General features: G+C 40.9%; 1 protein-coding gene across 2 annotated transcripts in view; it reads right to left on the reverse strand.

Moving 5' to 3' along the window:
• Positions 1–1,588: 1,588 nt before the first annotated feature.
• GCLC (glutamate-cysteine ligase catalytic subunit) overlaps positions 1,589–16,747 on the reverse strand; it is a 37,282-nt gene continuing 22,123 nt past the window's right edge. For both annotated transcript variants that reach the window (XM_065056098.1, XM_065056097.1), the window contains exons 7-16: positions 13,526–13,600; positions 12,556–12,672; positions 11,548–11,686; positions 10,902–11,014; positions 10,147–10,239; positions 9,311–9,415; positions 7,151–7,232; positions 6,951–7,054; positions 6,728–6,848; positions 1,589–3,302 (exon numbers count right to left, since the gene is read on the reverse strand). In XM_065056098.1, coding sequence (XP_064912170.1) covers positions 3,097–3,302; positions 6,728–6,848; positions 6,951–7,054; positions 7,151–7,232; positions 9,311–9,415; positions 10,147–10,239; positions 10,902–11,014; positions 11,548–11,686; positions 12,556–12,672; positions 13,526–13,600 — 1,155 coding nt within the window. In that variant the 3' untranslated portion in view covers positions 1,589–3,096. The remainder of the gene's footprint in view (positions 3,303–6,727; positions 6,849–6,950; positions 7,055–7,150; positions 7,233–9,310; positions 9,416–10,146; positions 10,240–10,901; positions 11,015–11,547; positions 11,687–12,555; positions 12,673–13,525; positions 13,601–16,747) is intronic.

Consider the following 16,747-nt stretch of genomic DNA (forward strand, 5'->3'; position numbering starts at 1 on the left):
GATACCACCACAGCAAAGGGAACTATTGCATTTCTCTCCCCTCATCTCCTCTGCTGGAGCAGAGAACATCCTGACTAGCTTATTTTTGCATGTGTATGTGTTGCCAATTATCCTTAAGAGGCAGTTTGAAGGAAGGACCTGGCTCTTGAGAAGGGACTGCAGCAATCCTTTTCTGCTAAAACCCAGCTCCCACCATCCAGAGAGCTGCTGAAATAACCTCAGCTCCTGCCACCAGCTCCCTGTGTAGCACGTCTCTCAAATATACTGTAAAACCATATCAGCACACTTAAAAATATTAAACAAAATGACCACAAACAAAAGATGAGATAACTCTTCAGGAAACCTCAGTTCAGCATCTACAAGCTGCATGGTGCTTGTTTCATAGAGATCAGGTGGTTTCTGCAGGACCAAAGTATCATACAAAGCTTGATGCTCCACTCCCAGGAAGGCAAACCGCTTGCAGAGCTGTGTGTGCACACAAAAAGAGCCACGTGTTAAAGATTTAGGCCACGATAAAAGCATAGCTAAAGTAATCCAGAAATAAAGACACTTGTACTCAAGAAGTTTGACTCTCAAGAGAAAAGTGGGCATCAGAGTATTGTTTATAGCATTGAGACCTCTGGATATCACCACAGATCTCCCAAGTGAAAACTGAGTGGGAAACTTGAGGCAAATTACTGGGGTTGAATTCAGGTCAAAACATAAGCAATCATGGGAAAAGCCATGACTGATATATTACTGAGATCTTTGGGCAAGCAATCAACCACATTTCAACTCAGGTGCTCAGTGTTTCTTTCCCTCCCTTTGCTCAGGCGGCTGTTGGAAAGGTCATTATTTCCATGAGAGTGCTTCATGACTACAGGACCCAAAATCCTGAATCCACAGCCCAAGGGAGTTTCTCATGCTTTCTGCATAAGATCAGCCAGAGCTTGAGGTTTGGCTTAGGGCTTGCTTCTCCACCCCAGATACCACACAGCCACCTCCAAGGCATATTCAAAACTGGTGGCAGAGCTTGCTGCTCCTGCAGCACCTCTGGTTTGCCCTGAGCGCCTTCACCCTGCCACACCACCCAGAACAGGCTGGAGCACATTCCTTCACTTCACATCTGGGGAACACGAGCTGCTCAGGTACCGCAACCATGGACACCTCAACAAACAAGCGACAGCTTTGTGTTTTATCTTCCCTGTCCTTTCTGAAAACACAGGTACAAGAACCCATGAGGGATTACAGCCACAGTGTTTAGGCACGACAAGATTTCCTCTCACACTTCAGTAGCCACCTACTAAGGCAGAAGGGTGATTTAATAACAATTTAAAGGGGAAAAGGACACATGTTGATGCAATACGAGCAGGAAAGCATTCTAGCTTTTTTTAAAGTGGTCTTCCAAGCCTAGCAGCTGATGCTGTGCAAACAGGTGGTACCAGGACACAGACTTCTCTGTTGCAGGAGGGGCAGACAACTTGCCATTATTCCTGAAAAGTTCCCCTGTGAACAAAGTGAGTCTAGATGAGCTGTACTTGCCACATACATAAACTCCTCCTTTTTAAATCTGAAAATGTGGGTTCAAGTCATGCAAGTGACCAAAAAGTACTGCAAATTTTATTTTTTATTTCCTTGTTACAGAAACTAAATGAGCATATGCCTACATCTCAATTAAAACAAATTCGCCACCACAGAAAAAGAAAGCATTTTTTTATTCTCTAAAGCACACCTGTGAACACAGAACAAAGTCTAATGTCAGTACATAAAAGCTGCTGCTTAGTGCACCTCTTCATTGCAGTTTCTCCATTAGTTGTTTTTTTTTTCAAAAACCCAAAACATTACACCTTAGATATTTATATATGCTTACATTAAGCTTTGCATTATCTACCCAAAACGCAATTCACTTCTAGTAGTCTGTTAAGCTAAATCAAGAAGGTCCCTTAAGTTTGCTTTATTTACAATTGCAATGGCTAAATTTTAAATACTTTACAGTCACCGCCAGCACTGGCTCCTAGTTCAAAGGATTAGTGCATTCCATGTTTTCTTTGTAACTATTTTCTAGAGGGGATTAAGTTGTCCATACCTATGGCTATGTAGGTACCTCAGCTATCTACATGAAGTACCTTATAGGAAATAATCATGCTGACAAAAATATTTATAATAATGAATGATAAACTCAACCTTTAGGAAGAATGGGCAGGTCCTTGGTTTTGTGCCACAGCCACTGTCAACTGTGGGAACTGCAGCCATGTGGGAGATGGAGCAGTTCAGGAGTGCTGAAGTCCAGAGCGGGGCTCTCTGGTTCCTTTGGAAAGATCTTCCTGCTCAGCTCTCAGTCCTTCCTCTCTTCCGCCACCTCTTCCCTTTTACTGCCTTTTTTAAATTATCAGGCAAATTTCTGAACTGCGATAGTGCAGAAATTTAATTCAGAGGGGAAAAAAAAAAAAATAATGATGCATCTGCAGACAGACAGACTTGGGTTATCTGAATAAAGACAGATTTGTTCCTTTGAGTTTTACAACTTATGAGTAGATGCAGGTCTTGTGGCAACTGAGAAACTGCTGTAAATATTACCAAATAGGATGCACATGCATTTATCTGTTCTTATATACTTTCAAAACCCAAATGGAAGCAAGAAGTGTCTGAGATTCAGGTAGGTCTGTAAGATCGTTGTTGTTGTTACACAATAAGGTAGATTGCTTAGCACATTCCAGGTTAAAAAAATTACAGTAAACATCCAGTAACTGGAATGCATATAATATACAAGTACCATTACATTTACAAAGGTGTTCAGGACGATTTTTCTTTCTAGAATAAGCATAAAAAAAGTTACAAGCTAATTCACAATAACTTTAGATACAATGTTATTAAAATACATTGATGTTAATCATAAAAATATTTTACTATTTACATGTATATTGTATAAACCTTAACAATAAGAATATGCCCATTTTAGGATGCCTTAAACGAATATTTAGACAAATTGGCCCATTTTTATAGTGCAGTATCCCTGTTTTGGTTTTCACACCATGAAACTGTACCAGATTCACAGTATCTTTGCTAGTGCTTGGCTAAAAGGCTTAAACTTTCTGTTATTTAAGAAACATTCATTCATTACAAAGAGCCAGTTTTATTTCCGCTTTGTTTCTTATTAAATCCTACCCCCAACAGTTCAGGACACTCTGCCTGGCCTTGTGCGATTTGGTTGCATCTCCAAATAAGGCTGTAATTCATTTCATCAGTTATCACACTATCTTGCTTGTAGTCTGGATGCTGGGCGATAAATTCCCTCATCCATCGAGCAACTGTCATTAGTTCTCCTGTGGGCAAGGGGAAGTCAAGTTTCACATTTTATACATCTCATTTAGCAGGATGACATCTAAAGCTGCATACATTATATATGCAATCAATGAACAGTCCTTGCTTTCATGAGAAACACATTCCTATACATATATATATATATATCTCTAAAAAATATGGCTAACCTGCAGGCACAATTAAGCTGACATATTGCTGGTAATCTAAAACCCATGTGTCTAGTGCAATCTTCAAACTTTCAGATGTTGTAATGAGACAGCACAGAGAAAAGCAGCTACTAGAACAGGTGTTACCAACAGCTTGTATAGCAAGAGGTCTTAAACATGCCATTTAACAGAGGCAAATCAACAGGCACCACTACAACAATTACATATGTCTAAAATAATTTTGAAGCTGATCCATCCAACTCAGGTGCCAGCTTGCTTCTGTCTACCTTGACATCTGGGTAGGCTGATGGGATGCTCGACGAGCATAGCAAAATTTTCATTGCTACTGGAACCTCAGCTTCCTTCTAGGAGTGGGAAGAGCCAGGGGCTTCCACTACAAAATGTTTGGTTTAAGAATATTATAAAAAGCAGGAAGAATCAAATTAAGGAAAGCAAGGAGAAACACACAAGTAAGGAGTAAAGAGCATCATCACTATTTAAAGATATCAGTGGTTTTGAACAGGAAAGAAAAGCAGAATAAAAAAAGGTTATTAGAAATAAACATGCCCCTCAAAAAATAAAAGTCATGTTTTAAATAAAGGAGAGGCCAGAATATATACTTCTACATAAGAAGTGAGCAGAAAAAACACCACCCAAGAAGCATTATTTGTTGACAGCATTAAAAGCTCACATGAAAACTTTCTTAAAGCAACGAGAAGGAGGGGCCCTGCAAGAAAAATCAGTGGGGCTGGGATGTGAGCGGAGCAGAGCATAAAAAGACACACATTTTTAGACTAAGAGCCGCTGCAGGCTGTCAGTGCAGAAGGAGAGGGGAGCGCAGTCCAGCTCACACCAACACAGACACCTTGTGGTCAGGCAGTCCAGTCACTCCCCATCCTTTGTGGTGGTGGAAACCTGCAGCACCTTCATGTGAACACGGCGTGCAGCTCTCAAAGAACACACGAGTAATGGGAAAAGGCACCAAAGACTGACAAAAGGTGTGAGACAACTTCTAAGCGAGGAGAGACAAGACAAAGGTAATTTCAAGTTTGGAAGCAACAACATACTGTAGAAGTTTGCAAGATCATGAATGTTGATGAGAAGTGAGTAAAGAAACATTGTCCTACAATGCAGGAACTAAAAGGCATATGATGGAACAAGTGCCTTTAAACACACAAAACTACAGGAATTACATTCTTCACAGAGCATGTAATGAAATTTTGGCATTTCTTATTGAATGACTTTATGGGGGCCAAAAGCGTAACTGCTTCAAGAAGGGTAAGGCACAGATCATGGAAATGATGCTTGTGAGCAGTCACCAAGCACCACGATTATTGCACAACCTCCACCTGAGAAAGCATCCACACTGCAGACAGCCAGGAACCTGGAGACTGTGCCAGGACAAGGATCACTTCATGCTGCTACCTTAACATCGCTTGCACTAAAATCTGGTGATGGTCAGCAGCTGCTGCCGGCCCAGCAAATCTGTGGTCTCACTGAGAGGTGGCAGTTACACACCAGCCAGCCAGAGACCAACACCCAGCTGTGCTGCCAGAAAAGGTGAGGTGGAAGCACAGATGAACTGCGCTGGGGCAAGGTTAAAGCCACAGCAGCTATGGTGCAGCAGTTAACCCTCATGAGTGATTGGCGCTCACCGTTTGAGGAGTCTGAAAAATGGCCACTCTCTGTGGACCTGTCTCATGCTAGACAGACTGCAGCTCAGGAACATTTGATTTAAGATTGAGAGTAAACTGGAATAATCCAAAGCTACAATTACAAAACGTAATGGCACAGCAACACAATACCGAATGCTTTAATGTTATGTGAATATTGGTTCTTATGAAGCATCATTTAAGAATCATTTCGGTTCAGAGTTAAGATACAAAGCTTAGACTCTACTACCTCACCCTCACACCTTTTTGGTCTGTGTAAACACAGAAACTGACTTTTACAATGCCTGTGACTTCTCACCAGGTAGCAAAGTTGTTCTTTGGAAGGGGAACACTTGCCTCACAGGGCTAAGCTCAGGTCATTAGCTCTTGGAAAAAACCTCTACAGGACTTATGTATTCCTTGTTTTTCCAACCGCATTCTTCTGAAGAAAAATCCCCAACAACAAACAATGGAGTATTTCAAAAGCATTGCTATTCTGAGGGCTCATGTGCCTCAGACATTTTCTTCCTGCCAGTTTCTCTTCTCTCCCTTAGTTAAGCCAAGCATCAAATCCCTGCCTATGCTCCCTGAGGGCCAGAAGCCTCCTACAAACATGCAGCCTTAGGAAAGAAAATTTACAGTGAAAGCTGTAATTAATTAAAACTTGTTACCATTCTGAAATACTGCTAAAGTACTGAATTACCAGGTAAGAGAAAGTCCTGATTTCCACCTCAGCTTTAAAAAAGTCTTTACCTGGAAGCTCCTACAGCAATTTTCAAGAATTAAAGAGGAATGCGACACTTTAATTTAAAACCAATGAATATATTTCACTGTGGAAGGGGAAAGATGAATTACTTATGAGACTAAAATTAACTGTCTAGCTAAATTTACAGCAAGGCAGACATACAAGGGATTTACATATAGAAAGGTATAAAGCTGCTGCAGATTGTGCTATGCATCCAGTTCTGAATGAAAAGTTTAGCCTGCACTCACCATACTGCTGCATATTAAGATGGAGCATAAGAAGTCTTTATACCATCTACCTTCAAAACCACTGCAACATGAGGAAGACAGGGGAAGAGCCTGGTTTGCTCTTCCTCAAAGGAGTTTTGCTACTTATGGAAGGACTTTCTTATCAGGGAGCTAAAGACCAGGTCCCTGGCTCTTCCATACCAGACTTTAAACTTACGAATACTTTGGAGTCACGCCAGTAACACCGGGCTATCAGACCCAGCCTCACATACTCTTACAACACTCAAGTGACAGGCAAAGGGGATTGTAGTAGTTTGCACATATACTGAAGTGAACGATACAGTGGCAAAAGCAGCAGTATGAGGTGCTGAAAACACAAGTCTTGGATTGGAGATACACTACCCCTATGCTGTAATTGTATCAATTACTCTGAATTTAAGTTCTAAAATGGATTACCAAATATTTATAGTCAGAATTACACAGGAACAGATTTAAGCCAGAGAACACATTGCAATCCTTTGCTCCGATGATTAAACACTTAACCAGACAGGCACAGCTGCCACCAGTTTTACCCATCTGAGAACTAGAGAACAAGCCCAATTACTGTCCTAGTAGAAAAGTGCCAGGAAAATCAATACCCAAAAGTGTCAAACGTACCAGACGCTCTCTTTTTTATTAGCTTCAGGTAGTTTAGGATGGTGCACCTTGTGTCCACATCCACCTCCATGCTTTCAAGATAGGAATTTAAAATTGGGATCAAACCAGGAAAGACTCCTTCCTGTGTAAGAGAACAGAGTCAGCATAAAACACACTCAATCTGATCTCTGGGAGGGTGGAGTAAAGGGAAAGGTTGCGTGTTCCAGGTAGAAGAGGCTATGACCTTCCCATTGATAATTGTATCAATGCTCATCAGGGCGTACTCTTCCGTGTCGGTGCCCGTCCCGTTCTGTGCAGAGCCACATCCATCCACAAGAGCGTTTCCACCTTCACAGGTGACAAAGGGAAAGGAAGAAGCAGTTAGAAGGCAAGAGATGCACTCAACATCCACAACAGCGTTAATCAGAATGCTTGTTGTGATACCTTTGCAAATATCTTTTCTGAAGTAAAACATTCCCTGCCGGACAGCATCTCTTTTCTGGGCCATCTTCATGTTTTCATCCACCTGGCAAAAGAAGTATTTCAGAGACTTGTGACATATTAGAAAACTAGGACTCCCCAGACTCTCACATTTTGGTCTCATTAGTTGAAACGTCTATGTTTCTTATTATTTCATCACACAAGGCCAATCCGTGGAGATAAGTTTTGTTTCATTGTTCAGGGGTCCCAAGCAGAACCACAAAGAGATGACATCCTATGAAATTAGGTCTCGATAGAAAAGGTAATGGTATTATGTTAGAACATGCTATGCCAATCTTTCGAGTTTGGATGAAAACACAGGAACAGCTGTGATTAACAGGTTGCATCCCATCTGGCAGATTTTGAGTATTTAGATGCAATTTACAAAAGAAGAAAATTGCCACTTCCTTAGCCACAGTTCGCTGCTCTTATTAACAAGATAATATAAATCTTTAGAAGAGTTATTGCTGTATTAAAGTTTCGGAAACAGAATTCCAGTAACTTTGTATGTGAATCATATCTGTTCCATACTCAAACATCTATTAGATAGTTAGGTAAACTCAGACTGCTAGTAAAAATCTTCTAAATTGCAGGCTCCTTGGAAAGTCTACAAAGTACAAAGCACTGCTCATACACTCTGCAAACAACAGAAGTATTGCTCTGTCTGGATGGAAGATTTTGTCCAATTTCTTTGATTAGCAGGTTCTCAGGGAATTAACATGACAAAGCTTTAGGACATTAGCTTTACTGTGTTGCCTGCAGGAGGAGGATATGATTTGCTGAACTCTTTGTTTGACCTTTAATTATGAGCAATGCGAAAATCTTCACTTCTTAACTTTAAAAGCTTTGTTTTCAAAATTGTTTTTGTTCATTTTTTATTATGAAACCTATTTACACAACAGGCTGTTTTGAAAGTTTAAAAGAACTCCAGTCATAGCTGACAGGAATACAACCACACTCAGACAGCAAAGATTAGTGTGAGATTAGTCCCATAAACCCGTATTATTTTACTTGAAAGAGGCAGGCTTACCCATGGTTGTGCAATTCTGTGTTGCACTACCTGCCAACTTACTTGGAAAGCTCAAGCAACATTATGTCTCCCTCAACCCCCCAACTCTGTTGAAGTTCTTTTGGCACCCAGTCTCTTTTCCAGTCCTCCAAATAACAGTATAATTAAGGACTCAAAGTGCTAAAGTGATGCATTGTTTATAGAATCTGAACTGCCTGACATCAGGAAAAGAACTCCTCTTTTTAGAAATTATTCCAACTTTATGGTATGATTACCGTTAAAACTTCAGTATTTTTCTCCATTTAATTGAAAACACTACAAAAAGCAGCAGGATACTACTGCTACGGTATAGCCAGCGCTGGCAGTATTTTCTAGTACAGAGCATGTCAAAAGTCTGTTGTGCTGCAAGACATTTTTTTAAAAGACTTGCAGGATTACCCATTCAAACAGAAATGTTCTGTTCAGGTGCCTCAGGAACATGTACAAGGACAGTTTCACCCCAAACAGTTCAGCAACTGAGGACAAGATAAAGAAAAAAAAGCACATTTTATACAGCTGGTCTGTCTAAACACAAGTCACAGCTGTGACCAGAATCAGCAGTATTAGTTTTCACTCAAATACTGTGCAACACTAAGCATGCTGAACTCCTCCTTTCCCTCTCCACCAAATACAAACATAACAGAGAATAAGAACCCAAGACATAGGCAACAGCCACGTTAAAATAAATATCTAAGTTAGTTTTTATTTTGACTTTGACAGGTTGTTTTCCCCACACGTAAAATGGTGGAAACATGCCCTTTCCCAGTCTCAAAACAGTTCAGTGACAATGGTATTTCTCAACACTTCTGCAGCAGTCAGACACTGTTAGGGACCACAGAGATTCCCACAGTATTTGTCTATAAAGCCTGATATCATGAGACAGCAGTAAAATATTTGCTTAATACTGCAGGGTTGAAATTGATTCAAAGCACTGGTACAGAAGGAAAAAGAATGAAAGATGAAAATGACTTTCTGTAAGTGCATAAATATTAGTTCCTAGATTGCAGAGGATAAAAATCAGACTTGACACAAATACGTTGCATTTAGGTCTAATAGATTTGATCTTTCACACCTACCTTGGACAAAGGAATGAGAAAATCTAGTTTATATGACAGAATCACTCTGGTTAGCAATACCACGAACACAACATACGCAGAATTTTCAAAGTCTGTTAACTGGACCTAGACATCAAAGAATTAGAAGTTAAATCACATTAGTGGAAACACACTAATGGAAGTAGATAAATATTTGGTAGAATTGAAAACAGTTTGACTTGAAGGTTCATGTCGGTACTTGTATTCACACACACTCTGCCAGCAGAGATGGTGAAGGACGAGCTGGAATCACGAACAGTGACTTCAAATGCACAATGCAAGCACACACCTCAGGAAAATCCACCCTATGATCCAGTGCCAAAGCACACTTGCGTTTCAAAAGCCCATCTAATAACCTGCACCTTCAGCTCTCTGTGTAACTAAAAACACATAATAGCTTTTAAATTTCCACTTTAAAGGGATTAAATTCAGAGAGCTCAGAAACAGACAGCTATAAAATAAAAGCCCTTGTGAAAAACAAAACAATGACAGCGGAATTTTTCCAGTACTTCTCCTGGAAAAAGACAGTCCCTAGAAGCTAAATGGAGCTTTGTTTCCTGATGCTTTAATACAAGCCTAATTCCTTTCCCCAGACCCCAAATCCATCAGCATGTTTTGCTGTGCTGCAGTGGATTCTCCTGTCAGTTACATTCCCACAGTCCACATCTGATTACACACTGCTGTCCACTTCCCTCGCCTCTGGCAACTCGGGAGAAAAACCACAGCACAAGTAAGGGTTCGATACTGGATGGCAGAATGCCTGGTACTTTTCTGCTTAAAAGGAAATGTGTTTTTGTGCATGCTGATGCCTTCCTTACCTCCATAGGTCTGAATTCCACTCTCCATCCAATATCTGAATTTGGAGGAGGTGGCTTAAACCTCATTGTCTGCCAGTTTGTAGACTGAATATTCTGCAAAGCACATAAAATAATCCATCACAATCGATATAAGCATCATTCTATAACACCACCTAAGAAAAATAAGCAGATAACTTGAGTCCTAATATTTTCCTTGGGACAGCCCATCAAGTTAGAGAAGTGGTTCCAAACTAAGTGGCATAACTTCCTAAAAACCACAGTATAATCACCTATCCTAGGAGAATGTTACATCTCCTCATACCGTTTTACTTCAGGACTACATATAACATAGTAGTGGGCTGAGATTTAGCTGACTTTTTTTTTTTTTAGAGTGATTGATGCATCCCAAACTAAAAACAACCTAATATTATCATAGCTATTATTTCACAAAGCTGTATAAGAGAGATATTTATACATAAATGTCATGCAAAACCGTTTCTAGGAAGCCATAAAAACAGACAGTTCCCCATAACACAAATATACATAGCTATAGTTTGGGCCTTTGACATTCTATTGGGTTTAAAGTATAAGCCACCACCTTCTACTAAATAAATGATGAAGCAAAGAAATGTGCTAATACCTGCGAAGTCATATGCTAAAGAACTAGTTGAAGTGAAAAACTCGGCAAAAAAAAACTTAGCTATTATTAAGTAGTACTGTAAAGAAAAAGCAATTTTATGTATATATTTATTAAATTCCTCTAAATCAGACACAACCTCAAAATGGTCGGATTCATTTGCATCATCTAGATGTATTTTCTCCTCAAACAAAGTCAATGGGTCTCGAATGAACAAGTGTGCAATATGCTGTGCCAAAAGGTGATCAATGCCTACAAAACGAAAATTCAAACAAACAATTCAGACATAGCAAATCAGGCTCTAGGAAACTATTCGTTTTACAAGACTGAAAACATCCAACTCTGCAATGCTACCTGAACCCACCACATCCTGTTAAAAGCTTAGATGATGACTTCGGGAAGGAAGGAAATGATTAAAGAGAGAGGAAAAAAATAAAAGAACAAGTTCTTGTTTGGAAATGGCAGCTGAATATTGGCATGGCTGCCATTCTTCCTGTTCTCTGATGCACCTCTCTGCCCTGTTTCCTAAAGCAGATCTGCTCTCTCCACAAGGATAACACATTAATGCGTCAAACACTGGGCTTCTCAAGCTGGAATTAGGGAGTTTCCATTACAAACAAAAACTTTTTAAAAACTCTCAAGACCACGCTACACAGATATTTCCTGAGTAGGAGTCCTTCTGAGGGACACACAGTGATTGAAACAAACAAGAACGAAAAATGTAAAACAACCCCACACAGTGCAAGCATAATTCTTAACCTGCTCATAATGAAGCAAACACTTACCTTCCTTTATTAGGTGCTCGTAGATATCTTTGTCTATTGTCAAATCAATGTCATTGTATTTCTCACCACATTCAGATAGATAACTGTCTATGGAATCATATCTGGATTTACTGATTCTATAATGGTTGTTCTTCAGTGGCTATATAATTTAAGAATACAATATTTTAACAGCTTGTTAACAATGTTACCTAAGTTTTGCTCACTAATGACACTTATGTGAGAATTATTATCCTGTTTAAAAAACGCTACAGCCTCAAAATTATTCAACGCATGAGTCTCAAATAGCTTAACAGAAAGCGATCCTGGAATTATGACTATTTTGTTTGCAGATATACTTATCTGAGCAAAAAAACAGCCATCACACATTGACTAGAATTCTCGAAAAGTGGAAACATTTTCCTGATGTAATGTACCATTACCCCAAGTACCTGGAAGGTGTTACTATACCTATTGCAGCAGGTACCAATACAGTTTCACTATGCACACACTGTCAGAGATGCTCTTAAAATGGGTAATTCCAATAAATACTTCAAGTAGATTTTTAGAAATTATTATTTTATTTTCTGTAATTTTGTAATAGCCTTGAACACCAATTCCTGCTTACAGAAACTCCTTAAGTTCTGACAACTGTCTCTTTTCACGTAGTTCTAGTTTATACTACTAGATTACTCAGCAGCATCCACTATTTAATCCAAAGCAATTCTTGCTTTTTGGGCTCAAGCACAGACTGGAAAGTTTTATCTCAGAGGGACCTTTTTGGCAAGCTGCAGAGGAGTCAGTGGAGTTTTACCGGGATTCCACACTTGACTAAAATACATATATATATATGCTAGCATAAACTGTACAAACAAGGCGAATGTTTATATAATCTCTTCTATATTTACCACAAAGACTGCCACATTTCCTCATCAGGGATTCTGATGATCACAAGCAGAATTTGATACTAAAGGAGATCAAACTTTTTTTTTGTCTGAAAAATACCAGACATCTGCTACTAACATTACTTACCTCCAGCCCTCTCTCTTCTCGCGTTCGATCATCTACAGATGCAGAGATTACTCCCCAGCGACAGTCAATATCGGACACGTAGCCTCTGTAGAATGGAGATGCAGCACTCAACGCCATCTAAAATAAACCAGCATGATATCAAAATAAAGGACAAGCCAAGGAAGCAAAAGCAAAATACAACCCCACTGGAAAATGAAACTTGCTGGCTAGAAACAACTGATGTACTTCAGTTTAACAAACAGCCAAAGCCCCTACAACCGCAAATCTCTCAACTGCTATCTCCAGAAAATGCCTAGATGAAGGGTTAGTATTAATGAAGTGGCCATCTGATGTTCTCCAAATCTATTATCCCTGCAGATCAGCATTTAAGGAACACAGACAGACAATGATATAGGCAGAAGCAATTTTATGACAAATTAGCAAGTATTTTGCTTGCCTACTCTAAAAGTTTACCTGGCAATCATTGTATTTTGTTTATTTTTGCTTAGCCAAGGAACCTTAGCAGTACAGCTGGAACATACCTCACTCAGAGCAGGATCTGCTCACCACCTACACCAGAACAATACTTTATTTTAATAACACCTATTTATAACCACATGCTTACAAAAGGGACAGATGACAGATTTAAACAACTCAAACCCTCTGTAACACCAGACAAGAGCTGAAAAATTAAAAATTATTTTGAGTGAACTTGTCTTTTTTTTCCCAAAAAAATGACACAAATATATTTCTAGAACTATTCAACAAGAGTCTTGTGCATGTGGGAAGGAGGGCACAGGACAAAAACCAGACATTGTCTGCTTTGCAGTGTCACTCAGACATTAAATAAATCACACTGCTCATGTGACAGCCTAATAAGCAACTGACACTTGTGAGTAACATTCAAGTTTTTTCTAATTTAGATTTTATTTTTTACATTTATTAGCTTTTGCACAACTAAGAGCTGATGTGATGGAAGACCATTACTTACCACAATGGGGCAGATCGTGGCTAGCTGATCATAGAGATATCTTGCTTCAGAAATGCTGCAAGCCTGGAACGTTACCTGTTGGAAGAAGCGCAATTGCTATCGTGATTTCTATAACCATAGTGCAAGCACAGTCTTCCTAGAATTAGAATCAGTGATATCATAAAAAGATTTGAATCCTGAGAATTTTACAGCGTTTTTTTGGTTGGTTGTTTTTGGGTGGGGTTTTTTGTTTGCATTCCCCTCCCATGCCCCAATTCTTGCACAAACTTTTGCCCCAGCTGTCAGCAGTATTTATATCACAAGCTTCTTTCCACACCACTTCCAAGTTCATTGAAAAATTTCAGACCACAATGCTTCAGCTGTGAGGCTAGATATACAAACACTTGCCAGAAGCAAAGAAAACTGAGCCAACATCTACAATACACATGGGTTGGTAATGCACCTTCAGGAAATGAGCCAGGATCCTACTTACTTAAAACAACAGTCAGAAACTATTGTAGATGTAACATTTGTTTTACATGACAGTTAATCTTGTTTTAAAGAACATTTCAGGATGCCTTTGTTTGATCCTGCAAAAGCACGAAAAACACACGCCTTCAAGTCTACTGTGACTTTTATTTTAAAAAAGTCCAGTTTTGCTTGTATCAGAGGCCAAGACACGGCAAAAGATGGAAAAGAAATGTTATTTGCAGAAGCCATTAACAATGTGGAAGCCCTACCGCATACAGGCCACTGGAAAATGTAACTTCTTTGGAACTTCTGGTGAAATTTGCTCAGAGCAGCAGCAGCAGCAAACACAAGACATTTTTCCAGTAGCAGATCTTACCCCCCAGACTTCCCAAACTGACACTTTATGCATTTTAAAAATGCAGAAGGGGACTGATCACCTCAAAACTGTTAAAAAACACTACACAGAATAAAAGCCTCTCTCTCTCCTTCTTCAGAGTTTACATATTCGTAGATCAGAGGATAACTTAGATGGAAGAGTACCCCATACCACTCTCATAACATTGTACAAGAGGCTTCAGCTCTAAATCACCATTGCTGCTTGTTATCCTGAAGAATACCAGCCCAACACAGATCTTGCTCTTCCATGGATTATAACTATAGAGTCCCACAAAACGTACAGATTCTTCTCAGTTTGCCACTGAAGCCCAACCCAAGTATCACACAGTATCACAGTATGTTTGGGATTGGAAGGGACCTCAAAAGATCATCTAGTCCAATCCACCTGCTGGAGCAGGAACGCCTAGGTGAGGTCGCACAGGAACATGTCCAGACGGGTTTTGAATGTCTCCAGGGAAGGAGACTCCACAACCCCCATGGGCACCCTGTTCCAGTGCTCTGTCACCCTCACTGAGAAGAAGTTTCTTCTCAAATTTAAGTGGAACCTCTTGTGTTCCAGCTTGATCCCATTACCCCTTGTCCTATCATTGTTTGCCACCGAGAAGAGCCTGGCTCCATTCTCATGGCATTCACCCTTTATCTGTTTATAAACATTAATAAGGTCACCCCTCAGTCTCCTCTTCTCCAAACTAAAGAGCCCCAGCTCCCTCAGCCTTTCTTCATAAGGGAGATGCTCCACTCCCTTAATCGTCTTCATTGCCCTACGCTGGACCCTCTCCAGCAGTTCCCTGTCCTTCTAGAACTGAGGGGCCCAGAACTGGACACAATATTCCAGATGCGGTCTCACCAGGGCGGAGTAGAGGGGAAGGAGGACCTCTCTCGATCTACTAACCACCCCCCTTCTAATACACCCCAGGATGCCATTGGCCTTCCTGGCCACAAGGGCACAGTGCTGGCTCATGGTCATCCTGTTGTCCACCAGGACCCCCAGGTCCCTTTCCCCTACACTACTCTCTAATATGTAGTTTCCCAACCTATACTGGAATCTGGGGTTGTTCCTGCCCAGATGCAGGACTCTACACTTTCCCTTGTTAAATTTCATTAGGTTATTCCCCACCCAACTCTCCAGCCTGTCCAGGTCCCGCTGGATGGCAGCACAGCCTTCTGGCGTGTCAGCCACTCCTCCCAGCTTGGTGTCATCAGCAAACTTGCTGATAGTACACTCTATTCCCTCGTCTAAATCGTTAATGAATATATTGAATAACATTGGCCCCAGTACTGACCCCTGAGGCACTCCACTAGATACTGGCCTCCAACTAGACTCCGCATCACTGACTACCACTCTCTGGCTTCTCTCCTTAAGCCAGTTTGCAACCCACCTCACTACTCTATTGTCTAGACCACACCTCCTCAACTTAGCTGTGAGGATGCTGTGGGAGACTGTGTCAAAGGCTTTACTGAAGTCAAGGTAGACCACATCCACTGCTCTGCCATCATCCATCCACCTTGTTACATTCTCATAAAAGGCTATGAGGTTGGTCAAGCATGACTTACCCTTGGTGAAGCCATGCTGACTGCCCCTAATAACCCTCTTATCCTTGATATGCCTTGAGATGGCACCAAGGATAAGCTGTTCCATTACTTTCCCAGGGACAGAGGTGAGGCTGACCGGTCTATAATTACCCGGGTCCTCCTTCTCGCCCTTTTTGAAGACTGGAGATTGCTTTTGAAGATTGTTTTCCTCCAATCCTCAGGCACCTCTCCCTTTTCCCAAGACTTGGCAAAGATGATGGAGAGCGGTCCAGCAATGACTTCAGCCAGCTCTCTCAGCACCCGCGGATGCATCCCATCTGGACCCATGGATTTATGGATGTCCAGACTATTTAATTGCTCCCTAACCCAGTCCTCATCGACTAAAGCAAACTCCTCCATTGACCTGGCTTCATCCGGGGTCTCAGGGGTACAGGGCTCCCCAGGACAGCCTCCGGCAGAGTAGACAAAGACAAAGAAGGCATTCAGTAATTCTGCCTTCTCTGTATCTTCTGCCACCAGGGCACCCGCCCCGTTCATCAGTGGGCCTACATTACCTCTGGTATTAGTTTTATCTGCTATGTATTTGAAAAAGTTTTTTGCTGTCCTTGACCCCTCTCGCCAGCTGTAATTCTAAGGAGGCCTTGGCTATCCTAGCTGCCTTCCTACATCCTCTAACAGCAGCCTTATATTCTTCCCAAGTGGCCAGCCCCTGCTTCCATGACCTGTAAACTCTCCTCTTCTGCTTGAGCATACCCAACAGATCCCTATTCAACCACGCAGGCCTCCTGGCTCCCTTCCTTGACTTCCTTCGTGTGGGGATGCTCTGATCCTGAGCGTGGAAGA

Source organism: Columba livia, chromosome 3, assembly GCF_036013475.1.
Source record: "Columba livia isolate bColLiv1 breed racing homer chromosome 3, bColLiv1.pat.W.v2, whole genome shotgun sequence".
Lineage (NCBI taxonomy): Eukaryota > Metazoa > Chordata > Aves > Columbiformes > Columbidae > Columba > Columba livia.